The sequence below is a fragment of the Leptomonas pyrrhocoris genome, assembly GCF_001293395.1.
Source record: "Leptomonas pyrrhocoris isolate H10 chromosome Unknown, whole genome shotgun sequence".
NCBI lineage: Eukaryota > Euglenozoa > Kinetoplastea > Trypanosomatida > Trypanosomatidae > Leptomonas > Leptomonas pyrrhocoris.
In genome coordinates this window covers 651186-672602 of record NW_015438371.1, presented here as the reverse complement: position 1 = coordinate 672602, position 21417 = coordinate 651186, and the positions used below count along the sequence as shown (strand labels likewise).

General features: G+C 60.2%; 6 protein-coding genes across 11 annotated transcripts; all 6 read left to right on the top strand.

The window, feature by feature from the left end:
- Positions 1–239: 239 nt before the first annotated feature.
- On the top strand, positions 240–766 carry ABB37_06802 (hypothetical protein; the record flags this gene model as incomplete). Of its 3 annotated transcripts, none has more annotated exons than XM_015805216.1 (1): positions 240–766. In XM_015805216.1, exon 1 carries the CDS (start codon positions 419–421, stop codon positions 764–766), a length of 348 nt encoding a protein of 115 aa, XP_015656509.1. In that variant the 5' UTR covers positions 240–418. The 3 variants fall into 3 exon arrangements, with proteins under 3 accessions (XP_015656509.1, XP_015656508.1, XP_015656507.1); XM_015805215.1 differs by having other exon boundaries at positions 286–766; XM_015805214.1 differs by having other exon boundaries at positions 371–766.
- Positions 767–1412: 646 nt separating this feature from the next.
- On the top strand, positions 1413–9486 carry ABB37_06801 (putative protein kinase; the record flags this gene model as incomplete). The annotated part of the gene is made up of 1 exon (XM_015805213.1): positions 1413–9486. Exon 1 carries the CDS (start codon positions 1591–1593, stop codon positions 9484–9486), a length of 7896 nt encoding a protein of 2631 aa, XP_015656506.1. The 5' UTR covers positions 1413–1590.
- A 555-nt stretch (positions 9487–10041) lies between these two features.
- ABB37_06800 (putative mitochondrial hypothetical protein) lies at positions 10042–11787 on the top strand (the record flags this gene model as incomplete). The annotated part of the gene is made up of 1 exon (XM_015805212.1): positions 10042–11787. One exon carries the CDS (start codon positions 10042–10044, stop codon positions 11785–11787), a length of 1746 nt encoding a protein of 581 aa, XP_015656505.1.
- A 579-nt stretch (positions 11788–12366) lies between these two features.
- On the top strand, positions 12367–13627 carry ABB37_06799 (putative mitochondrial hypothetical protein; the record flags this gene model as incomplete). The annotated part of the gene is made up of 1 exon (XM_015805211.1): positions 12367–13627. The coding sequence occupies exon 1, from the start codon at positions 12593–12595 to the stop codon at positions 13625–13627; it is 1035 nt and encodes a 344-aa protein (XP_015656504.1). The 5' UTR covers positions 12367–12592.
- A 586-nt stretch (positions 13628–14213) lies between these two features.
- ABB37_06798 (hypothetical protein) lies at positions 14214–16633 on the top strand (the record flags this gene model as incomplete). 2 transcript variants are annotated; one of them, XM_015805210.1, is made up of 1 exon in its annotated part: positions 14214–16633. In XM_015805210.1, exon 1 carries the CDS (start codon positions 14801–14803, stop codon positions 16631–16633), a length of 1833 nt encoding a protein of 610 aa, XP_015656503.1. In that variant the 5' UTR covers positions 14214–14800. The 2 variants fall into 2 exon arrangements, with proteins under 2 accessions (XP_015656503.1, XP_015656502.1); XM_015805209.1 differs by having other exon boundaries at positions 14220–16633.
- Positions 16634–17851: 1218 nt separating this feature from the next.
- On the top strand, positions 17852–21417 carry ABB37_06797 (putative mitochondrial kinesin; the record flags this gene model as incomplete). Of its 3 annotated transcripts, none has more annotated exons than XM_015805208.1 (1): positions 17852–21417. In XM_015805208.1, a coding segment is annotated over exon 1 (2623 nt), but the record flags the coding sequence as incomplete, so codon positions are not given. The 3 variants fall into 3 exon arrangements, with proteins under 3 accessions (XP_015656501.1, XP_015656500.1, XP_015656499.1); XM_015805207.1 differs by having other exon boundaries at positions 17870–21417; XM_015805206.1 differs by having other exon boundaries at positions 17895–21417.

Genomic DNA, 21417 nt, shown 5'->3' with positions numbered 1-21417 from the left:
GTGTAGCGCGCACGCCTCCAACAACTTCAAGTTGTGTCTCAACCTCTGTACAACACTTTTAAGCACATGACTTGTGTGCTTTCCTATTTTGCTCAAATAGTGGTCATGTTCTCCATGACAACTGTGAGTGTGTAAAGAATGAAACAAGAATTTCACAATGCCCCGCTTTCTTCGCGCAGCGTTCTCCCTTCGCCGCCTCAACTCTTCTGGCTCTCTGGATACTCTCCTCCGTCGGCGAAGTCTTTACCACTTCTCCTGATCTTTGGCACGGGCGTGACATTAACAGAGGTGCACTGCTATCGTTGCTGTCCCTCCATCGGTCTATTGCGTCTCCTTACTTTGCTCTTTTTCCGACCGTGCCCGAGTCACAGTTTGTGGAAACGAAAAAAAAATAATAATAATTCCACCAGCAGATCAAATGTCCCAAGTACCGAAGTCGCAGGAGGCGCAGTCGAAGGAGGATCTGGACCTCCGCGTGCGTCAGGGCCTTCAGAAGCGCAAGAAGTGCGCCTTGTGCACTCAAACCTTCTACGTGAACGAGCTTCCTGGTGCGATCACGCACAAGTCCATCTTAGAACTCCGTCAGAAGTGGGGCATGGATGTGCGCCGAGGGGACCACATGCCGCCGCCGTCGCAGCTGTACAAGCGGGAGGAAATCTGCATCTTTTGCATGCAATTCTTCGACACCACAGGTTCCATGCAAACTCAACAGAAGTTGCTAGCGTCGACCCGTGACGGCATCTCGCCCTCGCTAACGCTGCGGTAGTAATAAAGCTGCGCAGAGCCCTGACTAGCAACGGCAGGATCCTTAGTGCGGCAAGCAAAACTGTGCTACTTGATGTGCTTCTTTCCTTCTCTTGGTGGCTGCCTAAAATCGCATGTTTTGTTTTCCATCAATTGACGCCGGAAAACATCGTGGGTTTTGCTTGGTTCCTGTGCTTCCACTTTTGCGGCGACTATGTATATGTAGCTGGGCCTTTTTCTTCTTGATGCTCGATTTCTGCGATGTAAGGTATGTTCGTTGAAGCAAAAAAAAAAGGTTTAAAAAAATAATACGCGCGCTCAATGTTGCACAGCTCTCTCCCCCGCTTCGCGTAGTTATTGCGCTTTCGCAAAACCTTCGTTGCACACAAGATGTGAGCAGACATCTTCATAAACCCGTTCTACTGGTTGTGGCACGAACATTGCTGGTTTTTTCTCCCCCTTTTTTTGGCAACTGACGAGAAAAGAATTCATTGTTTGCGCGGTCGCTGGAAGCCTGTTTGATTGGAAAACCAACAGTGCGGCGGGCATGATTTATTTGCGAAGTAACCAAACGAAGCCTCAAGTGAATAGTACTATCTCTTCATTCTTGTCTTCATTGTTGTCGTCTCACTCGTTACTTCTACTGAAATGCTCGTTCGCTCTTCAAAGAGGAAGAGGAAAACCAGATGTTCGGCGTTAAACAAAACGTTCTGTTGATCTTTCAAACAAGAAGTCGTAAAACGACAGGGAAAGGGAAATTCACACGCTGAGTACCCCTCCTTGCTATATACACACAGATATTTTCATTTTCATTTTCTTTTGTTTAGTTTGGCTTCTTTGAAAAAAATGTCTGTGCCTGTTTCTTCTTCTCTCATGGTGGAGCGCGAAGAGGCCTACCCTAGTGAGCGAGGCCCGCGCCAGGACCCTCCGCCGCCGCCGCCACGCGCGGCGTGGATGTGGAAGCCGCGCTCGACGCTCGTCGACAGCGACGGCAACGCGAAGCGCGCCACTTCTCTCATGCAGCTGCGCCGCATCGGTGCGAAGCAGTGGAACCGGCGGTTTGTCTTCCTCGACCACCACCTGTTCTGCTACGGCAAGGACAAAGGGAGCAAGGACAAGGAGATCCCTTTTGAGCTCATCGTGGCGGTGCGGCGGGAGACGGCCGACAAGCTGCGGCGAGAGCATGCACCGAAGGAGTTCGCCGACTTTGGGTGGAACCTCGCGGTGAAGGGACGGACGCTGCTCTTCTGTGCCGAATCGGAGGAACGCGCGGAGCAGTGGGTCAACTACCTCGCGGCCCTGCTGCGTGCCATGAAAGGCAACCCTACCGGTCCTCTTTCTGGCGTACCACCCTCTTCTATCGCTACCCCTGCTCTTGCTCCTACTGCGTTGTCGGATGCCTCGCCGGAGATACTGACGCCAGAGCGCGGCACCACTTTGGCGGAGCTGGGTGCGCAGTACGACAACGCGCACCCAAACGATGGCACACACGACACGTTGACCACCGTCACCTCGCCAGTGCAGTTGCTGTCGGATGAGGTCCGCATCCTGACACCTGGTGAGTCTTCACGGCAACAACAGACATCGCTGAATGCCAACCCACAAGCTCAGCCATCTACTTTGGCGCTTGTGCCGACGGGGGAAGTAGCTGAGCCTCAGAAGGCCGACGAACAAGGCCAAGTCTCTGAAGCTGCACTGGACGTCCGATCAGAGCAAGGCGACAACCGCCGTCGCGCGGGTGCAGTGTTGATGGAGCGCACAACGACACTGGGCGGCCGTGAGAATGCGAAAACGGGTGACAACGCCGGAGAAGATGCGAAGGAAGAGGGAGATGCCGGAGGGAACGAAGCGAACAGCGACCTTCCCAGCGATGCATCTTTGCTCGACGTCTCATCGGACGACACCGAAGGTGAAGACAACGGAGATGATGATCGTGAGGAGGGTGGTGGTGGTGATGACGACGGCGACGGTGAGGTGCACCCACGCACGCGGGTCACGGGTCGCAGTATTTCAACGTCTGCCTTCATTGAAGGTGAGCCGCTGCCGGAGCAAAGCGCGACGGAGCGCCAACCACCACGCGAGATGCGTTACGCGCGATTCCTCCTCCCGTTGGCAGCGGATCCGCACTCCCACATCGCGTACCGTATTCCAGCGCTAGAGGCGTATTTCAAGTCAGGGGACGACGTCAGCAGCGTGACGTTCTCTCGTACCATGGAGAAGGTGGGCAAGCGCGACAACGCCCAGACACGGGAGGTGGTGCTGACGCCCCGACACTTGTATCTCTTCAGCAAGGGCCGGCTGGCGAATGGCCAGAAGGTGCGCTGCATCGATACACACGACATCACCGGTGTGGTGGAGAGCACCACCGACAAGACACTCATCGCTGTTTTAATTCCTGCCTCTCACGATGTGCTTCTCAGGGTGGTCGCGCAGAACTCCTGTGTGCCGGGGACGCCCGTGGAGGTGAAGCAGCAGCTCATTGCGCACCTCTACAAGGCCCACTACGACGCCCACACCGACCACCGCTTTCTCTTCTGGGAGTCCGCCACCGTAGCGAAAAGAATTCGTCGCACAGAGGAAGCGAATTTCCCGCCGCTCGTCGTCCGCGCCGGGGACCAGATGCGTGTGGGGGAGAAGCCGACCTTGCTTGAGACCTTCGCCAAGAACGCCGACGAGGCGGTATACTGGTCCTCCATGGTGCGACAGGTGCTGGCGGACCGCACGCCGCGGCTTTGCGCGTTGGTCGTCACCGAGAGCTCCATTTACTCCCTCTCCGACACCCTGCAGGAGGTGGTGCGCCGCGCGTTCATGCGGGACCTCCTCCACGTAGAGTACGACCGAGACGCGCAGTCCATCCTACTGCAGTGTCGAGGCGTGGACATGCTCTTTAACATGCAGTCCAGCGCAGAGTTTGACGGCTTTCTTCGGGTGTTGCCCGCCGCCATGGCAGACGGCTTCGGACGCACGCCGCGCCTCACCCCGTCCAAGCAGCTCTACTCCCACGCGAAACTCTTCGGCCTCTCCACGCTGAAAAGCGCGGGGTCTGTCGGGGCCACACGCTCCGCCGCGCGACGCCGCCGTGGGTTTCCCTGGACCAAAGGGATGAAAGGAGGCGGCGGCGCCAGACTCCTCTCTTCCTTTGCAGCAGCAGCAGCAGCAGCCGACGAGGAGGGTGAGACCGACGAGGGCGTGGCAGCAGCGGCAGCCTTCCGCCACAGCATCCAAGGCGATTACGGCAACTCGCAGGCCATCCGCAGGTTCTGCGCACAGTTTCGCTTTGTGGAGGAGGTCTTACTGGACTACGACGACGCCGTGGCGCTGTGGCGACAATACGAGGCCTCCGCCGGGCTGCCGTGGTGGGACACGCTGCGGCTACGGTCCACCTTCACGACACGCCTGCGCGTCGGCGAGATATGCCTCACCGCTGCCTGCCGTCTGCTGGAGGCGAAGGAGTGCGCGACGCTGGCGAAGTCGTCCGCGCTGGAGCTGCACGAGAGCGTGGTGAAAGGGATGGGCACCCCGCGGGCCATCTGCGTCACTTCCGAGGGATTCTTGTTTCTGAGCAACGGCGTCGCCTCCGCCGCCACTGCTCCTACTGCGGAAGGGCCTGGATCGGGAAGTGCTGACACGACCTCGACAGCCGTGCGGAGCAGAATGAAGCGTCGGCTGAGCGGTGCGGTGAGTCACACCAGCAGCAGCGGCGCTGAGGCTGGCAAAGACGATGGTTTAATCTTGGGTCTTGTCGGGTGGTCCTCCATCGCGGCGGTGGTGCGATGCCACAGCAAGGAAGGCTCCTCTGTGGCGCTGCTCACCAACCGCACGCACCCTGTCGACTACCTCTTTCACTTGGCGAGTGCGCAGACGATGTTGGATGTGATGGCGGCCGCGATGGGGTGCTACGCGCAGTACCGACACGGCGGCTCCGATCACACGCACCTCCTGCCCCTCTACGCCGCCCCGCGCGTGCAGAACCTCGCCGTGGCGCTGAAGAAGAGCATCTTTGACCCCTTCCCCACCGTGGCCCTGCGCTACACCCCGTACAGCTTCCCAAGCGATCGGCTGCGGATGGCTGTCGTACCCGACGTGGCCGACGCCTGCCGCCGCTTCGGCGACAACACGATATACTTCTCCGGGGTGGCGTGGCGGGTGCGGTCGGCGACGCTGCGCAAGTACGGCGGCCACCTCGCCGAGGACCCTGGCGCGGCAATGCGACGGCAGAACAATCACCTCTACAAGTCCTACATCTTTGTGCTCACGAACGTCGCCATCTACCACTGCACAAAGGGCGGCTTTGAGGTGGTGCGGCGCACGCTGCTGACGGACATCAAAGGCATCACCGTCGGCCAGCGCGACCCCGACACCGTGCTGCTCACGGTGCCGTCGGAGTACGACATGTACTTCCGCGTTGCGGGCCGCGGGCCGGAGGTGGTGGCGCGGCTGCAGGAGGCTTACCTGGAGTGGACCAACTACGGCCACTACCTCCCGCACGAACGTCAGGGCAGCCACGCCCTGGAGGAGTACAGCCTTCCCGTGCGGCAGGCCCCGTGCGTCGTGGAGCTCGGGGCGCTGACCAAGCCGGCGTACTTCAACGACCTGCAGAACAGCCGCCCCGCAGCGGAGTGCCGCAACCAGACCCTGCAATGGCATCTGCGGTGTTTGCGGCGCGCCATCGCCAGCTTCGAGCGTGCACAGGCCGCTGCCCGCAAGGAGCACCGTTCAGCACCCGCGGCGGCGGCGGGCGCACCGCCGTGGTGGACGTGGCGTCGCATGCGTGCTGCCCTGGAGGAGCGGCAGTCCTTCTTGTACTTCGTGCACCGCCGCTGCTTCCGCTTCGGGCTGACCGGCGAGGACTTCAATGAGATGCAGCGGGCGCAGAGACTGCTGCGCAGCTACCGGGAGATGGAGAGCAGCGCCATGGACCTCGTCGCGGCGATGTCCGGCAGCGATCCTGAAGCTTTCCGTGCTGCGCTGCAACGCGCGTCTGCCGTGCCCGACCTGCGGCTTCTCGTCGAGGAGGAGACGCGGGTGTACGAGGGCCACCTTGCCCGCCGTGCGTGTCTCACCGCCGTCTTCGCCGCGGTGCAGCGCTACCGCTATCAACCCAATGGTCGCAGCACGTCCCTCGTGGCGCTCGAGGCAGCAGTGCTGGACCTTCTTGACGAGGCCCGTCGCGTGCGCTTTGACGCCTCCTTTTTGCGCTACTTGGTGCGCGTGGTGCGGGTGTTGGTGCAGCGCACGCAGCTCCAGCGCCTGGTATGCGACCCAGCGAACCGGCAGCGTCTTTCGATAATGCGGGACGGCGGTTGGGTGCTCGTGCAGCAGGCAGCAGGTGAGGTCGGCATGACGTGGCGGCCACCCGTCAACACTGCCGCGGCGCCTTCACCGTCCGCGCGGCTGCAGCTCAACGTTCGCGTCGCGCAGCTGGCACTGAAGCGCTCCATCATGACCGACGACCCGATTCTCATCCGCGGAGCGGTGGCGCTTGCCGTTTCTGTGCTAGAGGCATGTGCGAAGGCTGGCACACCGCCAGATGCGAAGGAGGGCGACGCCGCGACGGCGACGACGCTACGCAGGACATTAGCCGCAGTGCAAGATGCCTACACGCAGATCAACGAGGAGGAGCGACAGCATCTTGCGCGTGCCGTGGCGGCGCTCATAGCAGCTCGTCAGACCCACCAGCGGCAGCAGACGTGGACGCCGCGTGTGGTGTCCGACATGCTCACCACGTGCATGGAGCTGGAAGAGCAGGTCGCCGCTCAACCCTTTCCCCTTTTGCACAAGTGCACACAGTCCCTTCTCGCGATGGAACACGCCATGCTGACGGAGCAGCAGCACCGCTTGCAGCAGCGTCAAGCGCTCGAGAACAGGGAGTTGGACGCACAGCAGCAGCACGAGCGCGAGCTGCAAAGGCGGCAGCTGGCGATGCAGCGCGCGGGCGCCCGCCAACAGCGGCGCGAGGCCACTGCACAGGAGCGGCGGCAGCGTAAGGCGTTGGCACAGTGGAGCAGCCAGGTCGATCAACTCGCGTCCCAGCTGACCGCAGTACTCGATGATGCCGAGGAAGTTGCGGACGAGAGTATTCGACTCGGTGTGAAGCACTGCGTGCATCTCCAACGGTTGATCGTGGAAGCTGGCGCCCGCTACGGGCTGTCTGCGCCAACTTCTGCCGCCAGCGCCCAGCGCACGGCGCCACTTCGCTTTTCCCCTCTGCACCAGAGTTCTACAAGTCCCGGCCCGATGGTAAGGGCTGGCGACAAAGCTTTGGCAGAGCTGCTGGCGAAGCTCCAGTCTGTCGCGGCTCGGGCGCAGCACCTCCTCGACAACCGAGCGAGGGGCGGGGCAGACCCGTATGGAATGTACAACACAAGTAGATCGAACACCGCCGTTCACCCTTCGCCCACTGGCGCGTTTGACGGTGATGCAGAGGCGGGCGCAGGCGGGGTGGCGCCGGCACTTTCAGCCGAAGTGGAGCAGCTCATCGCGGCGCTCGACACGAACGGCGTGGTGGCGTACATTCATCAGCACCAAGACCACACCTCCACGCCGGACGTGCTCGAGCAGATTCGCATTCAGTGGCAACGTGCACGCCGGCATCAGCGGTGGGTCGAGGCGCTGCACCGCCGTCTGCATGCAGCCGCTGTGCTGCACAGCCGCGAACTGCTCGAGGCGGCGCTACAGGAGTCGGCGGCTGCGGCGTACACAGATGCCGCGGTGGAGACGGCGTGTCGTGCCGTGGCAGCGATGACAAATCCACCATCGCAGCGGCAACACCGAGACAAAAGGCGGAGTACTTCCAACCCTGATGCCATCGCATCGCCCACCACTTCTTCTCCCCTTTCCCCCTCCTCCTCCCCTGCGCTCGACTTCGTTGCTCCATGGCGACGTCGTCGACCTCTGCCACCGACAGAAGGAGCGAGGGATGCGAAAACAGAGCTGGATGCGGCCACCGCGTCTTCTGCGCTACGCCCCACCCAGGAAGAGAAGCCCATCACGAAGGTTGATGTTGTGGACGGCCTTCACGAAGATCGACGTCCCATTCTGAATGCGGTAGGAAGCACCAGTGAAGCAGCGCAATGCGTTCCTCTTGTAAATCAAAAACTGGACGAGGTGACGCAGGCGATGGAGGGCGTGGCACGCGCCGCAGAGACGGCCCCGGATGCCCTGCCAAACGCAAAGGCCGTGTTGCAGCAGCTCTACGCGGCAACCGTCGCGTTGGTGGACAGAGCCGCCTCGGCTACAAGCGACCCACTCCCCGTCACCCCGTCTTCCACGTCCGAAGTCGCAGGCTCGACCGCCGCCGCCGCTGCAATCTGCGTCACAGCGGACAACCCTTTCTGTGCATCCTTCCTGCGGGCGTGGCGGGCGGTCCTTCAGCACCAGGCGCGGCCCAGCGGCGTTGTCATCAAAGCTCCTCGCACTGTGTGGGACGTGGTGCGCGGCATCGGTGAGACGAACACCGACGGCGACTACGCCGCGCCGTACGTGGCACGCCTGTCCAGCGACTTCCAACGTCTCTACCGCAGCACTGAGGACAGCGACGCGGCGCGGCATCGCACCGATGCGGTGCTGCTGGCCCTCATCTTCTTCTCGCACCGCATGGCGTGTGTCTGGGAGGGATTGGAGCAGCTGGGAGAGAAGGACCGTCGTGCTTTGTTGCTGCCGGACTCGCTGATGGCGCAGCCGGCGGTGGTGCGGGCGCTGCTCGCCGCGGCACGTGTGTGCGATGCGGTGCAGTGGCAGTTCTCAAGCGTTCAGGCGCTGGCCACGGAGTGTTTGTTTCCACGCAACGGCGCGGTGGAGGTGCCAGTGCCGCGGCGCTTCTTGGAGAGCGTCGCCTCTGTCGCGGACGGTGGTGCTGTGCAGTCGAATCGTGCACAACACGCAGGGTCGATGAAGGCGACCCTCCTGCGGACCGTCGCGCCCCCGCCTGAAATTGGCCCAGCGCAGCCTCCACCTTCCGTGTCGACTTCCCAAGCCAGAGTACGACCTCGCAACGCTGCAGTGTCTTCTTCAGCGTTAGAGACGCCAGCTGTCGAAGTAGAAGGCACGTCGGTGGGTATCATGCGGGAGGCCTACTGTGGCCATGCTTTGAGTGGCCTGAAGGAGGCTGTACGCGACATCGCCTCGTACTTTACGCGGCAGCTGCGCACCCATGGCCCTGCGCCTGGTGCGTCACAAACCACCGCCCTCTACTTCGACGAGCACCGTTATCCTGAAGTCGGTACACTGGTAGAGACGTCGGTGCTGCCACCACTTGCGGCACTCCTCACCTGCGGTCTGGTGCGACGCTACCAACTCGTCCGCACCCGCACCTTGTGGGACGTGCTGACGGAGCTGAGGGAGACGCTGACGGCCAGCGGACGTACCCTCGCAGCGGCGGAGGTGCTGTCGATTATGCTGGTGGTGGAGGCGTTGACAGGGACGCCGGAGGTGCATGGCCGCTCCAACGCCAAACTGCGCGCCCTCTCCGATGAGGAGTTGGACTCACTACGCGTGCGCGTGTTTCTGCGTGAGTGTTTGAACCGAAGGCAGCTGTACCCGCTCGTCTCTGCGTTGTTTCCTCCTTTGAGCGGAAACGAAGCGTGGGTGGCTGAGGGCTCTGGTGTGTTGTGGACCCTCTACAACCCGGCGCTGTGCTTGCTGTACCCACCCGATGCCGAGTCCTCAATGCAGCTGCGACCTTTGCTAGAGAAACTCTCTGCCCTGCCTTTTGTGCTGATACCTGACCGCGAGCTAAGGTGATTGGCATCGCTTCACGCTCTATTCCATTCATCGGTCGGTTCGGGAGTTCATTAGCTGTCGCGTTGCAATCGTTTTACTTGCCCTTGGCTTGCAACGCTGTCCCTGCTTTCAATATAAGTCGCATACGGTTTCGCCTCGGTCTCGAGGAAACTGTGGAAGTCGTGAAACAAGAAACTTATTTTCCTATACGGCGTCTCCCTCCTTGCTGTCCACGCTCTAACGGTTGTATCTTTTCTGTCGGGCTCCGCTGCGTCAACGACCGCCACTGCCTTGAGTTTTTTGAGGGTGCGCGCTTCCCTGTTGCCCTCCTGCAGAGGTGTGCAGTGGCCACTATGCTATTGGCATCCTTTCTGATTCCTCCCCCCCCCTACCTCTCGTCCGCCTCGCTTGCCACCTACGTACGATGCATTTCCTCGTTGGTGTTCCGCAACCCTTTTTATCGTTCTCTCCATCGCGTCCCAACGACGCAGCTTGTTGCGCCACCGCGCGCTCCCACTTCAGCATTTTTTTTTTGATTTTTTCAGGCCGTGAAAACACAAGACTGACGGAGAAGAAATGCTGCGCCACACTGCCCGCGCGCTCAGCAAGCGCACCCCTGGCTACGTTTTCTGGCGTCAGAGCTCCCTGACGGAGCTGCAGCACTCGAAGCGCAACTACCTCCTTTCGGAACGTCCGGTCCCGCTGGCGCACATTGCCCGCCGCATGGCACGTGTGAAGGCGCGCTACGAGGACACCCGCGACTTCCACGAGCGCAACCTCCTCCGCGGCGAATACAAGTATTTTACCGGTAAGCTATGCGACCTGCGCGCTGCCCCTTCAGGCGACATGATCGCGGTGCTGCAGTGCGCTGCCTTGTTTGGTTTCTGGGATGCCGCGCAGGTGGACCGTATTCTGGCGGAACTGTTCCTGCTGCTGGAGTCGCTAGACGCGATGGAGCTGGTGGCTCTCTTCACCTGCATGCCGCTCCTGCGCCGGCAGGAGAGTGAGTTATACCGCCGCGTGGCTGCTGGACTCGCCTTGGTCGTGATGGACCTGACGACGCACGAGTGCCTGCAGGTGTGTCGCGCCTGCACCGCCGAGACGCCCGTTGAGCTGGTAGAGAAGGTGCTGGAGGAGCTGAGCGACCACCTCGACGAACTCACGCCTGCGCAGTGCGTCGAGGTGTTGGACACGTGGAGCGTGGCACCGCAGCAGGTGCGTCTGCGCACGAGGGATCGCCTGTCGGCTCTTCGCCAACGTGCGCTGGATCGTGTGGAGGAGCTGAGCTGCATGGATGTTGCCGTCCTCTACACGACACTACATGCGATGGAGGGCGAGGGTGAACTCGCCGAGTCGCTTCAGCGGCGTCTTGTGCAGGCCTTCACGCGCGACCTGACGCAGACGTGTCCGCGCTCCACCGCTCTCCTCTTCACCGCGGTGCGCCGCTCGCATGCGCTTTCGCTGGAGGTGACGCAGTGGATGGCGGGTCGGGTGCTGTTTTTGGCCACCGACTTCACACCGGCGGAGCTGCTCGCTGTCTTTCAGCTGTACGTCGAGCACCTCGTCGCGTTGTGTGCGCTCGCCGCGGACCTGCGCGCTGAAATGGCTGCTGCGGCCCAGCTGGAGACACCGAACTCTGCGCGCCCCTCTCTTGCGGACGGCGGCAGAGCTGCTATGGCCGCGTCGCATATAGCCCCGTCGGCTGCCTCTTTTCGCACTCATTCCGCTCCTGCCACTAGGACCACACGCCAGCACATCTTGGAACGTGAAGCTGCCGCGCAAAACCTCGCTACCTTGAAGCACGTCTGCGAGGGCTTGACAGCGCAGTTGGCCACAACGCTGGAGAGCGCGTCGGCTTACGTGTCCGTCGCTTCGCAGATGGAAATCGTCGAGCTCTACGCGAGTGCGGTGGAGCAACTGGAGCTGGGTGCGACGTGCAGCGTGTCAGCGGGCGGTGCTGGCAAGTACGGTGCGCCGAGCTCGTCGTCGTCCGAGGCGGTGGGGCAACTGCTTCGCCTCCTCCCCCAGTCTCGACGGGTGCTGCAGCTCGTCTCCAGCAAACTAATTGCCAACATGAAAAGCGCCTCTCTGGCGCTGCTCATCCAGCTGCTGGAGCAGGCAAACAGCCTCGGCAGCGCCGCGCTGCAGGACGCCGTGGTGGCGGCTGCCGTGCAGGAACTGATTACTCGTGACATTACCGGGCTGACGACGGAGGCGGCGCGCGCGCTGGAGCGAAAGCTGAGGTCGCTGACGCACCTGCGTGCGGAGCATCAGCGACGTCTGTCCACCGCTTTTATTCCCAAAGTACGCCGATACATTTGAAGTTTTTGTTTTCTTTTTGGGGGAGGCCTGGTAAGGGGGTGGGGGTTGTATGAAAGCGGCACGCAGCGCGACAGCCGTGGGCCCCCCACCACCACCCCTATCTTTTTGTTTTCGTCATTGTCGGAGAAACCGCAGGCGATTCGCAGAACACAGGCTGTGACCTGCCTGGCAATTCATCACATACACTGGGTATTTAGGCTATAATGAATATCAGCATGCATACACAAAGATAGCCGCTTTTGAATGGGAGCGATGCTTTCATAAAACCATACATAGCACATTAGCAGCTGTTTTGGAAGATGGGGAGACCAGTGAAGGCGCCAAGGCTCATGGACGTGCCGTTGACTTCCTACCCCGCGTCAGTACAAGCAGTTCCTTCTCACTGTGACGTTGTCTGCTTGAGCTGGCGAAAGAGGCGATCTTCTTTTTTTCTTTCCATTTCCTTCAGTTGCCCTTTGGCAGCGTGCCCAACGTTTCGTTGTTGTTGTTGTCGCATCTGTTCTACGTCCGCTTTTCTTACTGACTCCGCCGCCTCCCTTTGATGCGCTATTCCGCCGTCCTTTCGTGTTTGCTGCGGCAGCACTCACTCACCCACGCACACACCGACTGACTGAGCGAGAGTGCGAGAGACGGACGTCTCTTCAGTACTCTGCATTGCGCCAAGAAAGGAAAGAGGAGGGCGTCTGTGCGTTCTGATACAAGCAGAGCAACCAAGGACCTGACTATCAATTCTATTATTTATTTATTCTTCGTTCTTCATTGGTGACCGCTACAGCCGTGTTTGTGTGTTTGCTTCCTTGCCGCCATGTCGCTGCAACGAAGCCGTCTGCTGCGCTCTGCGTATGATGAGCTGGTGGTGGTGGGTAGCCGGTGGACGCAGATGCTGGCCAACTCGCCGGAGGTCGCCGAGGCGGGGCCGCCGTACGTCCAGGCGCACCTCGCACTGCCCAAGGTGACGCTCATTCCCACCCTGCACGTGGCGAGTATGAAGTTCTACGACCGTGTGCTCGAGTACATTGACCAGGCCGTGCGGCGCAACAAGGAAACGGTGGTGCTCCTGGAGGGTATCTGCGACAGCAATGCAGCGGAGAAGCAGCAGATGCAGGAGTACATCGATATTATGCAGAATCAGAGCTTGCAGCAGACGATGATCGCCAAGGCGGATGACAACACCCTCTACTCCCCGGAGGTGATGCGGGAGATCTGCCAGGAGCTTGGCGTGCGCTACGACCTGCTGCAGTCTCTTGAGCCCACCGTGCGCCTGCAGGAGTGCTACTTGAAGCCGAAGCTCGCGGCGACCTGCGGACTGAATTTGCGCAACAACGCCGACCTCGACATGCACGAGGTGCAGAAACTACTCGAGGAGGAGACGGCGCGGCTGCATTCGCGCGGCGAGAACTTGCCGTCCAGCGTGGCGGTTAGCCAGCTCGGCTCCTTCCCGATCATCCGCAAGCACCGAGAGCTCAAGGTGGCCACCGTGGCGCGGGCGTACTGCGAGGGCTGGTTTGAGAAGGAAATCGACGCAGAGGTGATCATCCCCTGGGGATACTTCCACTCGGAGGCGATCATACATTACATTCTGGAGGGCAACAAGCTGGTGGGCGGCAGCGTGCAGAAGGACGGAGAGGGCGGCGGCGCCGCGGGGTCGAGTGGCGCGGCGGGTGGGGAGCGCGGGGATAGCGCGGGTAGCGGAGCCGCCGCCGTCGCCTCGCCGGCGCGAAAAGCTCCGCGGCTCGTCTTTGTCGAGGCCGATGAGCTCATTGCGAAGGTGCCGTTTAATGTGCCGAAGGAGCTGATTGAACCCGTGCAGGATGCACCGCGTGCGAAACCACAAGGGTGAGACCTTGCAGATCTCCTTGCCTCCTTTGCGGGTATTGGCGCACCGCGGATGCACGAGGGCTGTGGATTTGCGTGTTTGGATTCCGCAACAATGGAATGGTGCGAATCGTACATACTCGACTAGCAAGCAATACAAACAGATATATATTGTTCTCTGGCCACCTATAGTGGACGTTGTTGAAATGAAAGTCGTGATGGTTGCTGTGCTGGTTGCATGGAGCATGCGATGCTTTGACTCGCGCCCACGGGACACGATTCGTCGAACGCTGCTCTCCACCTTTATTGCCGTTGCTCGGTGTGTTCTTTCAAGCCCTCGTTTATCCGGCGCACGAGGCAACGGCACCAAATAGGAAGCGCGGCGACGCAGCTGATGACGTTCGCACGGGAGCACCTGCTCTGCCAGATTGTCAAGTGACGTTTTTTTGTTGTTGTTGGTGTTCTCGTTTTCCTTTTTGTTTTACTTCCACGCGCTGCATTTGCCTTCTCCACTCTCTCCCTCTCTCTCTTTTCTCCACTTTCCGTTTGCTTGTTCCGTGTGCGTCGCTCTCACGCAACGTTGATCTCGTGCGCTTCCTGTGCGGATGGAAGGATTAGGGAAAAAAGGAAAACACCTGTTCTCATTTTTAATCGCCCCCACTCGCGATTGGAACTCACCGTTTGCTATTCGCTTCGCTCATCGTTGTACCTGCCTCTTTCAGCGTCTGGCGCTGTGGTGGGGAAAGGAGCACGTGTCACTGCGACAGCCACAAACGCGAACAAACTCACACAATAGCAACAGAGCGGAGAACTGCGTAGCGGGGGTGTGCGGAATAGCAGAGGGAGCTCAATACGTACTCTTTCCTCTTTTATCTGCACCCGCGTCATCTTCGTCTGCGTCCACGCCGCTGCTGTCTTCTCGCTGAGTCCAACTATACAAACCCCTCCAGCGGACACGGCCTCCAGACGCCTCTATACCCTCCGAGCCTCGTCGCTTCTCTCGCGGGCTTTCGTTTGGGTTTTGTTTTCCTCCTCTCGTTGCCTTCGTAGTTGGTTCGGACGGCTGCCTAAACACCAATCTTGTCTTGAATACCCTTCTTTTTCTTTCGCTGAACAAACAACTCCTTTCTGCGTTCTCCTCAGCTTTCTTTGTTGTTTTCACGCAGTCGCGGCCTTACGCACCAGCAAAAATAGGAAAATGGGAATCTGCTGCGGCTCTGCTAAGAACGAGGGCGGGGGCACGAGCCCCAAGACGGCCGGCAAGTCCTCGGCGGAGAATCAATTTCATGATGTCCCCGCTCGTGCGCTGCGCGTGGAGCCGGTTGCCTTCGACATGTTCGTGCCGGGGAACGCAAGCCCGGCGGACCCTGACGCGAAACTCGGTGAGTCGCGCGCCCTCAACAACATGAGCTGCACCCTCTTCGATGCCAGCATGCACTCCATGCGGGACATGAGCATGACGGCGGACCACACCGCCCCCTTCGATCCCCTCGCCCAAACCATGAACAACATGAGCTTCACGAACAGCTTCAAGGCGGTGGACAGGAACGTGGTGCGCGACTTCATGAACAACGTGGCACGCCTCGCGGAGCACGGCAGGGGAAATCAGAGTCTGCTGGAGGAGAGCATGCAGAGCCCCATCACGGCACTGGAGAATAAAAGCCCCGTGCTTGGCGGCAGCACACCGAGCACCGCCATCACACAGGAGGACCTGAATTACATCGCGGGCGGCGCCACGCTGCCGGATCGCGTGGCACGGCTGCAGGAAGTCGAGACCGTCCTGCGCCAGACCATCGAGGGGACGTGGCGGGTGGACTCGATGCTGCTGCAGCTGGCGTTCTGCCAGGTGGTGCCCACGCTGCGCCAGCGCCGCCGCCCGTGGGGGACCGCGCCACCGGCCGGATCGAGCACAAAGCGAGGCAGCGTGCAGAGCCCCGCTGCCACCAAGACGACGCGCGCCGCGAAGCAGCCCGTACTGGTGATCCACGCACCCGGTGTGCAGCTGGACCGCTCGCTCTCCTTGGAAACCTCTGCAATGACCAAGTCCGGCCTACGCCCCAGCGACACCACCATCGTCGACAACAAGGCAAGCAAAGCAAACTTCTCGCCGCCGAGTGGGGGGGAGAGGAACTCACCAGAGTCGAAGGAGGCGTCGCTGGAGATGAGCTTCTCGCGCTCGCGGATGGAGGCGCCGCCCGGGGCGAAGGTGGAGCAGTACGAGCTGCTGGCGCTGACCGGGCGTGACGTGGACGCGCACAATTGCCCTGGCGCACACGTCGAGAACGAAATGTGGGACTTCCTGGCCACGGACCGAGGCGCGGCGACGCTGAACGAGGGCAAGTGCATATTTCGCTTCATGTCCAGCTCCCTCGCCAAGGTGGACGCGGAGACGCGGGCGACCGTTGAGCCCATCATCAACCTCAGCTCCTTCAAGGACGAGGTGACGGAGAATAACACGCCAAAGGTGGACGTCAACGACCCCGATGATGCCAGCAAGTACATTGCAATTGTTGTGAAGACAATGTACCTGCTGCCGGGCATCACCGTGCAGAACATTTCGAAGGACCTGATGGTGTCCCCCGAGTACCAGAAGGCGTGTCAGCCGTCGGAGAACAAGGTGCAGGACTGCGACTTTGCGGACACCTTCCGTCTTACCATCACCATCGTCCGCTTCATCTTCAGTCTGACAATTCAGTTCAAGGTGTCGGAGATTACCGACCGGGCCGTGCTGGAGTCGCTCGCCGTGTGCGACGGGATGGTGCCCGCGAAGGCCATCATGCTGGAGCGCACGAAGCGTCACGTTGCCAAGACGGACGCCACGGCGAAGGTGCGGTCGGTGCTGCTGTACTACCCCGTCAACGATGGCGTGTTGGTCGACAACTTAACCATCGTGCTCAACACCTCTCTGCCCAAGGTAGTGTCGAAGATTATGAACTCCTTTGGCTCACAGGGTGCGGCGCAGTCGGTCACGACGACGAAGCTGACGCGAGACTACATGGTCAAGCGCTTTGGCGACACGCGTACCAAGTAACACTCGAAGAGGAATTTGCGCTCGATTCGGAACCCCCAATTCGGCTCCCCATCTCCTCTCCCTTTTCGTTGTCACGCTCTCCTGCTTCTTCCGTCTTCTTCCTCCCGTATCCCTGATGCTGCTGACGCTGCTGGGAATGCTGGGGCGTCTCTCAAGGGAGAGAGAGAGAAGCAAGTGCCGCCCGGTTTAAACCCCATCGATGACAGGAACTGGCGTTTTCTGAAGAGGGAGGGGGAGGGGAGGGGCTTCTCGCTGTGGATCTCCTGTGTTCTTTCTGTTTGTTTTGATGCCGTATGTGCAGAGGAGCTGCTGCGACTCGCACGCTTGTGTGCCTTTTCTTTACTCTTTTACGTGTTTTTCTTGCTGCCTTCTCAAGCAGTACCATACGTGGTGGCGGTTTGAGTTCTTGTGACATCAGCGTGACGCTTTCTCGTTCTGTGACGTTAGCGTAGTTGTGATCGTGCCGTGGCAAAACGGCTTCCTGCGTCGTTGTCGCGCCACGTCCGTATCGCGTCTCTTTTTCTTTTTTGCTAATATTATTTCCTTCTATATAGCTTCCTGCGTGTGGAGATGAAACCGTAGTCCTCTCTTTTCCCTAGAATCCGCGCCGTCGTCCTTCGGTCTCGAAATACACATATATAAGCAAGGTGGTAGGGACTTGGAAAATAGATGTGCGTATGCGCGCGTGTGTGTTTGTGCCGTCTCTAGACGCTCCCTTTTTTACCTGTAGCGATATGCACGTCCTTCTCTTCCGTTGAAAACATCAACCTCTGAAGTACATCGGAGCGCTGCGGCCTCATCGTGTACCTATTAATGCTGCCGCAAAGGGGTGTAACCTGCCAGCGCTTTAGCTCGCGTTGTTGTCGGGCAGAGCCATCGAAAAACTTTGTGCGCAACAACTCTTCTGTGACGAACGCGGCTACTCGAAATAGGGAGGCGAGAAGACCTGTGTCGACGCCTTTGGGGTGTATACAGATGAAGTGCACAGCGCAGTCACGGCGCACCGAGAAGAATGCAAAGGTGTGTCACCGGCGTAAAACAAAATGGAAAGGATGGCAGTGCGATGGCGCTTCGCTTTTCATTGGCTGCATCTCTTCCCTTTTTTCTTCCCTTTTCTCCCGGTTCTTCGTCACTCTCCCTCCCTCCCTCTCTGCTCTGGACCTCCGTCTCCTCCGTCGTTTTCTGTGTGCCTGTTTGACGTCCTGCATCCTTCGTTTGGCCCAACGACTTGATCGAGACACAACCCTCCTATTACATGGCAGTGACTCCGATCTCTACTTCTCCGACGCCTCACCCATTACCCACAACGTGTTCTTCCCTTCACGCACACACGCACACACACTCACACACAACGAAAGATTCAAAAGATCGCCGTACACTTCTTCCGTCAACTACTGTACTTGCTCTTTTCATTTTTAGACTCTCCAGAACAGCGTCGCGTGCTTCTACACTTCTCTCCTTGGCTCATCAATCATTAAAAAGGGAGGCTACACCGCCGAAGCACTTGATGCAAAAGAAGGGCAAGTGCAGCCTTTTTCTTGTATTCCTGAATACGTTTTTGTCTCTGCTTTTGCTTTCACGTCTTCGCAGTTCGGTATATACTCTTTGTTCTATCTTCTCTTGCTATTCTTCACGCGTGAAGGCACTCGCCGCACCTCATTGTTTCTAAATTTAGATATTTTTCTTTTCTACTAGATCTTTTCTGTTTGCTTGCTTGCGTTTTCTCTCAGTACGTTCTCAGGTTTTATTTAGTCCCATCATCATCACACTCTCTTCTCCGACTGTTTTTTTTTTCTTCCTTTTAAATTGTTAGTTAAGGTGAGACAGCGTCCCTAACAACTTCTTTGTCATTTGTACTCTTTACTTGTCTGTGCCACGCTGTACGCGTTAATATATATTTATTTCTTCTGCCTTTTTTTCTTCCGTGCTTTACACTCTTTTCTCAATAGCGGTTCTCTGGAGGTAATAAATAGAGAAGTAATATATATATATATTTATTTATTTCATTTCATTCTCAAAGCGTGCAGGTTTTTTTTTTTTGGTCTTCTCTTTGAAGGTACGCTGCGTCGCCTCTGCGCCAACTCGCCACCGTTCGTGTGCACCGTTTCCCCCTTCGCTGTACCCCGCAAACGGAAGATAGATTTGAGAGAACCAAAGGAACATGGAGTTCAAGCGGTGTAACTCCTCGCGCGGTCCGCTGTCGTCTGCGCGCGGGGCGCAAACAGCGAAGACGAACGGCAGCAACACCGCCGGCACTCCGTTGCGTTCTACCACGCCTCTCAAGAAGGTGTCCGCGCGTGGTGTTCCCCCGCCGGTTCCTAGCGCCTCAACGCCCGGGCTGCCGCCCCGCGCCGTCGGTCCGGTGTCGCCGCGGGGGACACGCCCAAGAGCGGCAGATGGCAGCGCCCGCAGCTCCTTTCAGCGCACCAACTCCGCGGCCGCTGTCGCCTCTCCACAGAAGTCTGCCCCAGCAGCCTTTGAGCGCAGCGGGTCGTCCACTGGCACTAAAGGCGGCTTTAAACGCACCAACACGGCAGCGGGCATACGCCGTGCTGAGGTCATAAAGCACAACAACCGCGTCAACGTGTATGTGCGCGTGCGTGCGTTCCGCGACGACGAGAAGAGCGGCGAGCTGAGCCAGCTTGCGGTGAACATGGACAACGACGCGGTGGAGGTGACGGTGCCGAAGAAGGGCCGCTTCACCTTCGGGTTCGACGGGTGCTTCTGGAGCAACGACCGCGCGTGTCCGTCCGGCAAGACGTCGTCGTCGCAGGAGGACGTGTTCGAGGAGGTGGGCCGGCCGCTCGTGGAGAACGCGCTGGCGGGCTACAACGCTGCGGTGATGGCGTACGGGCAGACGGGCAGCGGCAAGACGTACACGGCGTTCGGGCCGCCGGGGTCGATCGGGACGTCGCAGGAGGGCCTCATCCCGCGCGTGTGCAACATGATCTTCGCGCGTGCGGCGAACAGCGCGCAGAAGGGCGTGACGTACACGGTGTCCGCGTCGATGCTGGAGGTGTACCTGGAGGACGTGTTCGACCTGCTGAACCACCGCAAGGAGCTGAGCGTGCGGAACGACTTCACGAGCAACACGTTCAGCGTTGTGGGGCAGAAGACGGTGCTGGTGAAGAGCTACAAGGACGTGCTGGCTGTGCTGAACAAGGCGGAGCCGCTGCGCACCTTCGCCGCGACGAACATCCACGACCACTCGTCGCGCGCGCACACGCTGTTCCTGCTGGAGGTGCAGACGCACTTCGACGCGCCGGACCTTGCGCCGCGCTGTGCGCGGATCCTGCTGGCGGACCTTGCCGGGTGCGAGCGCATCAAGCTCGCGGGGACGGAGGAGGGGCTGGCGTTCGAGCAGGCGCGCAACATCAACCTGTCGCTGCTGGCGCTGGGCTCGTGCATCGAGGCTGTCGCGACGCGCGGGCGCGGCAACGCGCGGCCCGTGCCGGAGTTCCGCAACAGCACGCTGACGAAGCTGCTGAAGGACTACATCGGCGGCAACAGCATCTCGACGATGATGGTGACCATCTCGCCGAGCGAGCGCGACGCGAACCTGTCGGTGCAGACGCTGCGCTTCGCCGACCGCGCGAAGCAGATCACGACGTACGCGAAGGTGAACACGGTGGACCCGGAGCAGGCGAAGCAGGACGGGTCGGACATGAGCGACCGGTGGCGCGACGAGTACCTGCGCAAGAAGGAGGCGCTGTACGCGGAGTACCAGCTGAAGGGAACGATCGAGAAGCTTGTGACACGCATCGCGGACCTGGAGGAGAAGCTGCGCGAGTCGCCGGACGACGAGCTTGCGGTGCACCTGACGACGGAGATTGAGGAGCTGCAGAAGGCGCTGACGGAGGCGGACTACCAGATGGGGCTGCAGCGGCAGATCCTGTACGGCGAGTTCCTGATGCTGGAGGACGAGCTGCGCGAGATGAACACGAAGATGCAGGAGATGAAGGAGGAGCACGAGGAGGCGCTGGAGGGCCTGCTTGGCGAGGAGGCCGGGCGGTACGAGGAGATGAAGCGCGGGTACGAGGTGCGGCTGCGCGCGCTGCAGGACGAGAGCGACGCCGCGCGCACGGCGGCGGACGACGAGATCGCCGCGCTGAAGCGCCTCGTTGCGGAGCTGCGCGAGAAGCTGGCCGCGAAGGAGGCGGAGTGCGCAGCGCTGGAGCGCGAGATGGCGGCGCTGCAGGCGAAGTACGACCGTGACACGGCCGCCGCGGCGCACACGCGTGGCGAGCTCGAGGAACAACTGGAGGCACTGCAGGCGGCGCACGAGCAGCACACGGCGGCTGCGGCGACGGCGGAGGCGGCCGCTGCGTCGACGATCGCTGAGCTGCGCGAGGCGGTGGAGGGGCTGCGCACGCTGCACGCGACGTCGGAGGAGAAGGCGTGTGTGCAGGTAGCGCAGCTGGAGGAGACCTCGACGGAGCTGCAGCGCTGCATCGAGGAGCGCGACAACCAGCTTGCGGCTGTGGAGGCGCAGCTGGGGCACACGGAGGAGCAGGTGTGCACGCTGACGCAGCGCATGGCGGCGGCGACGAGCGCGGCGGAGCAGAAGGAGGCGGAGCTGGTGCGTGAGGTGGAGGCCCTGCAGTCGACGCTGAAGCAGCTGCACGAGGACATGGAGAGCACCGAGGCGGCGCACGCGGATCGCAGCGCGAAGCAGCAGAACGAACACGCCGCAACACAGCAACAATTATGGGAGACCGAGGACGACCTCCGCGATACGCAGGCCAAACTAACGCACAGCGAAGCCACTCTTGCCGAGACACAGG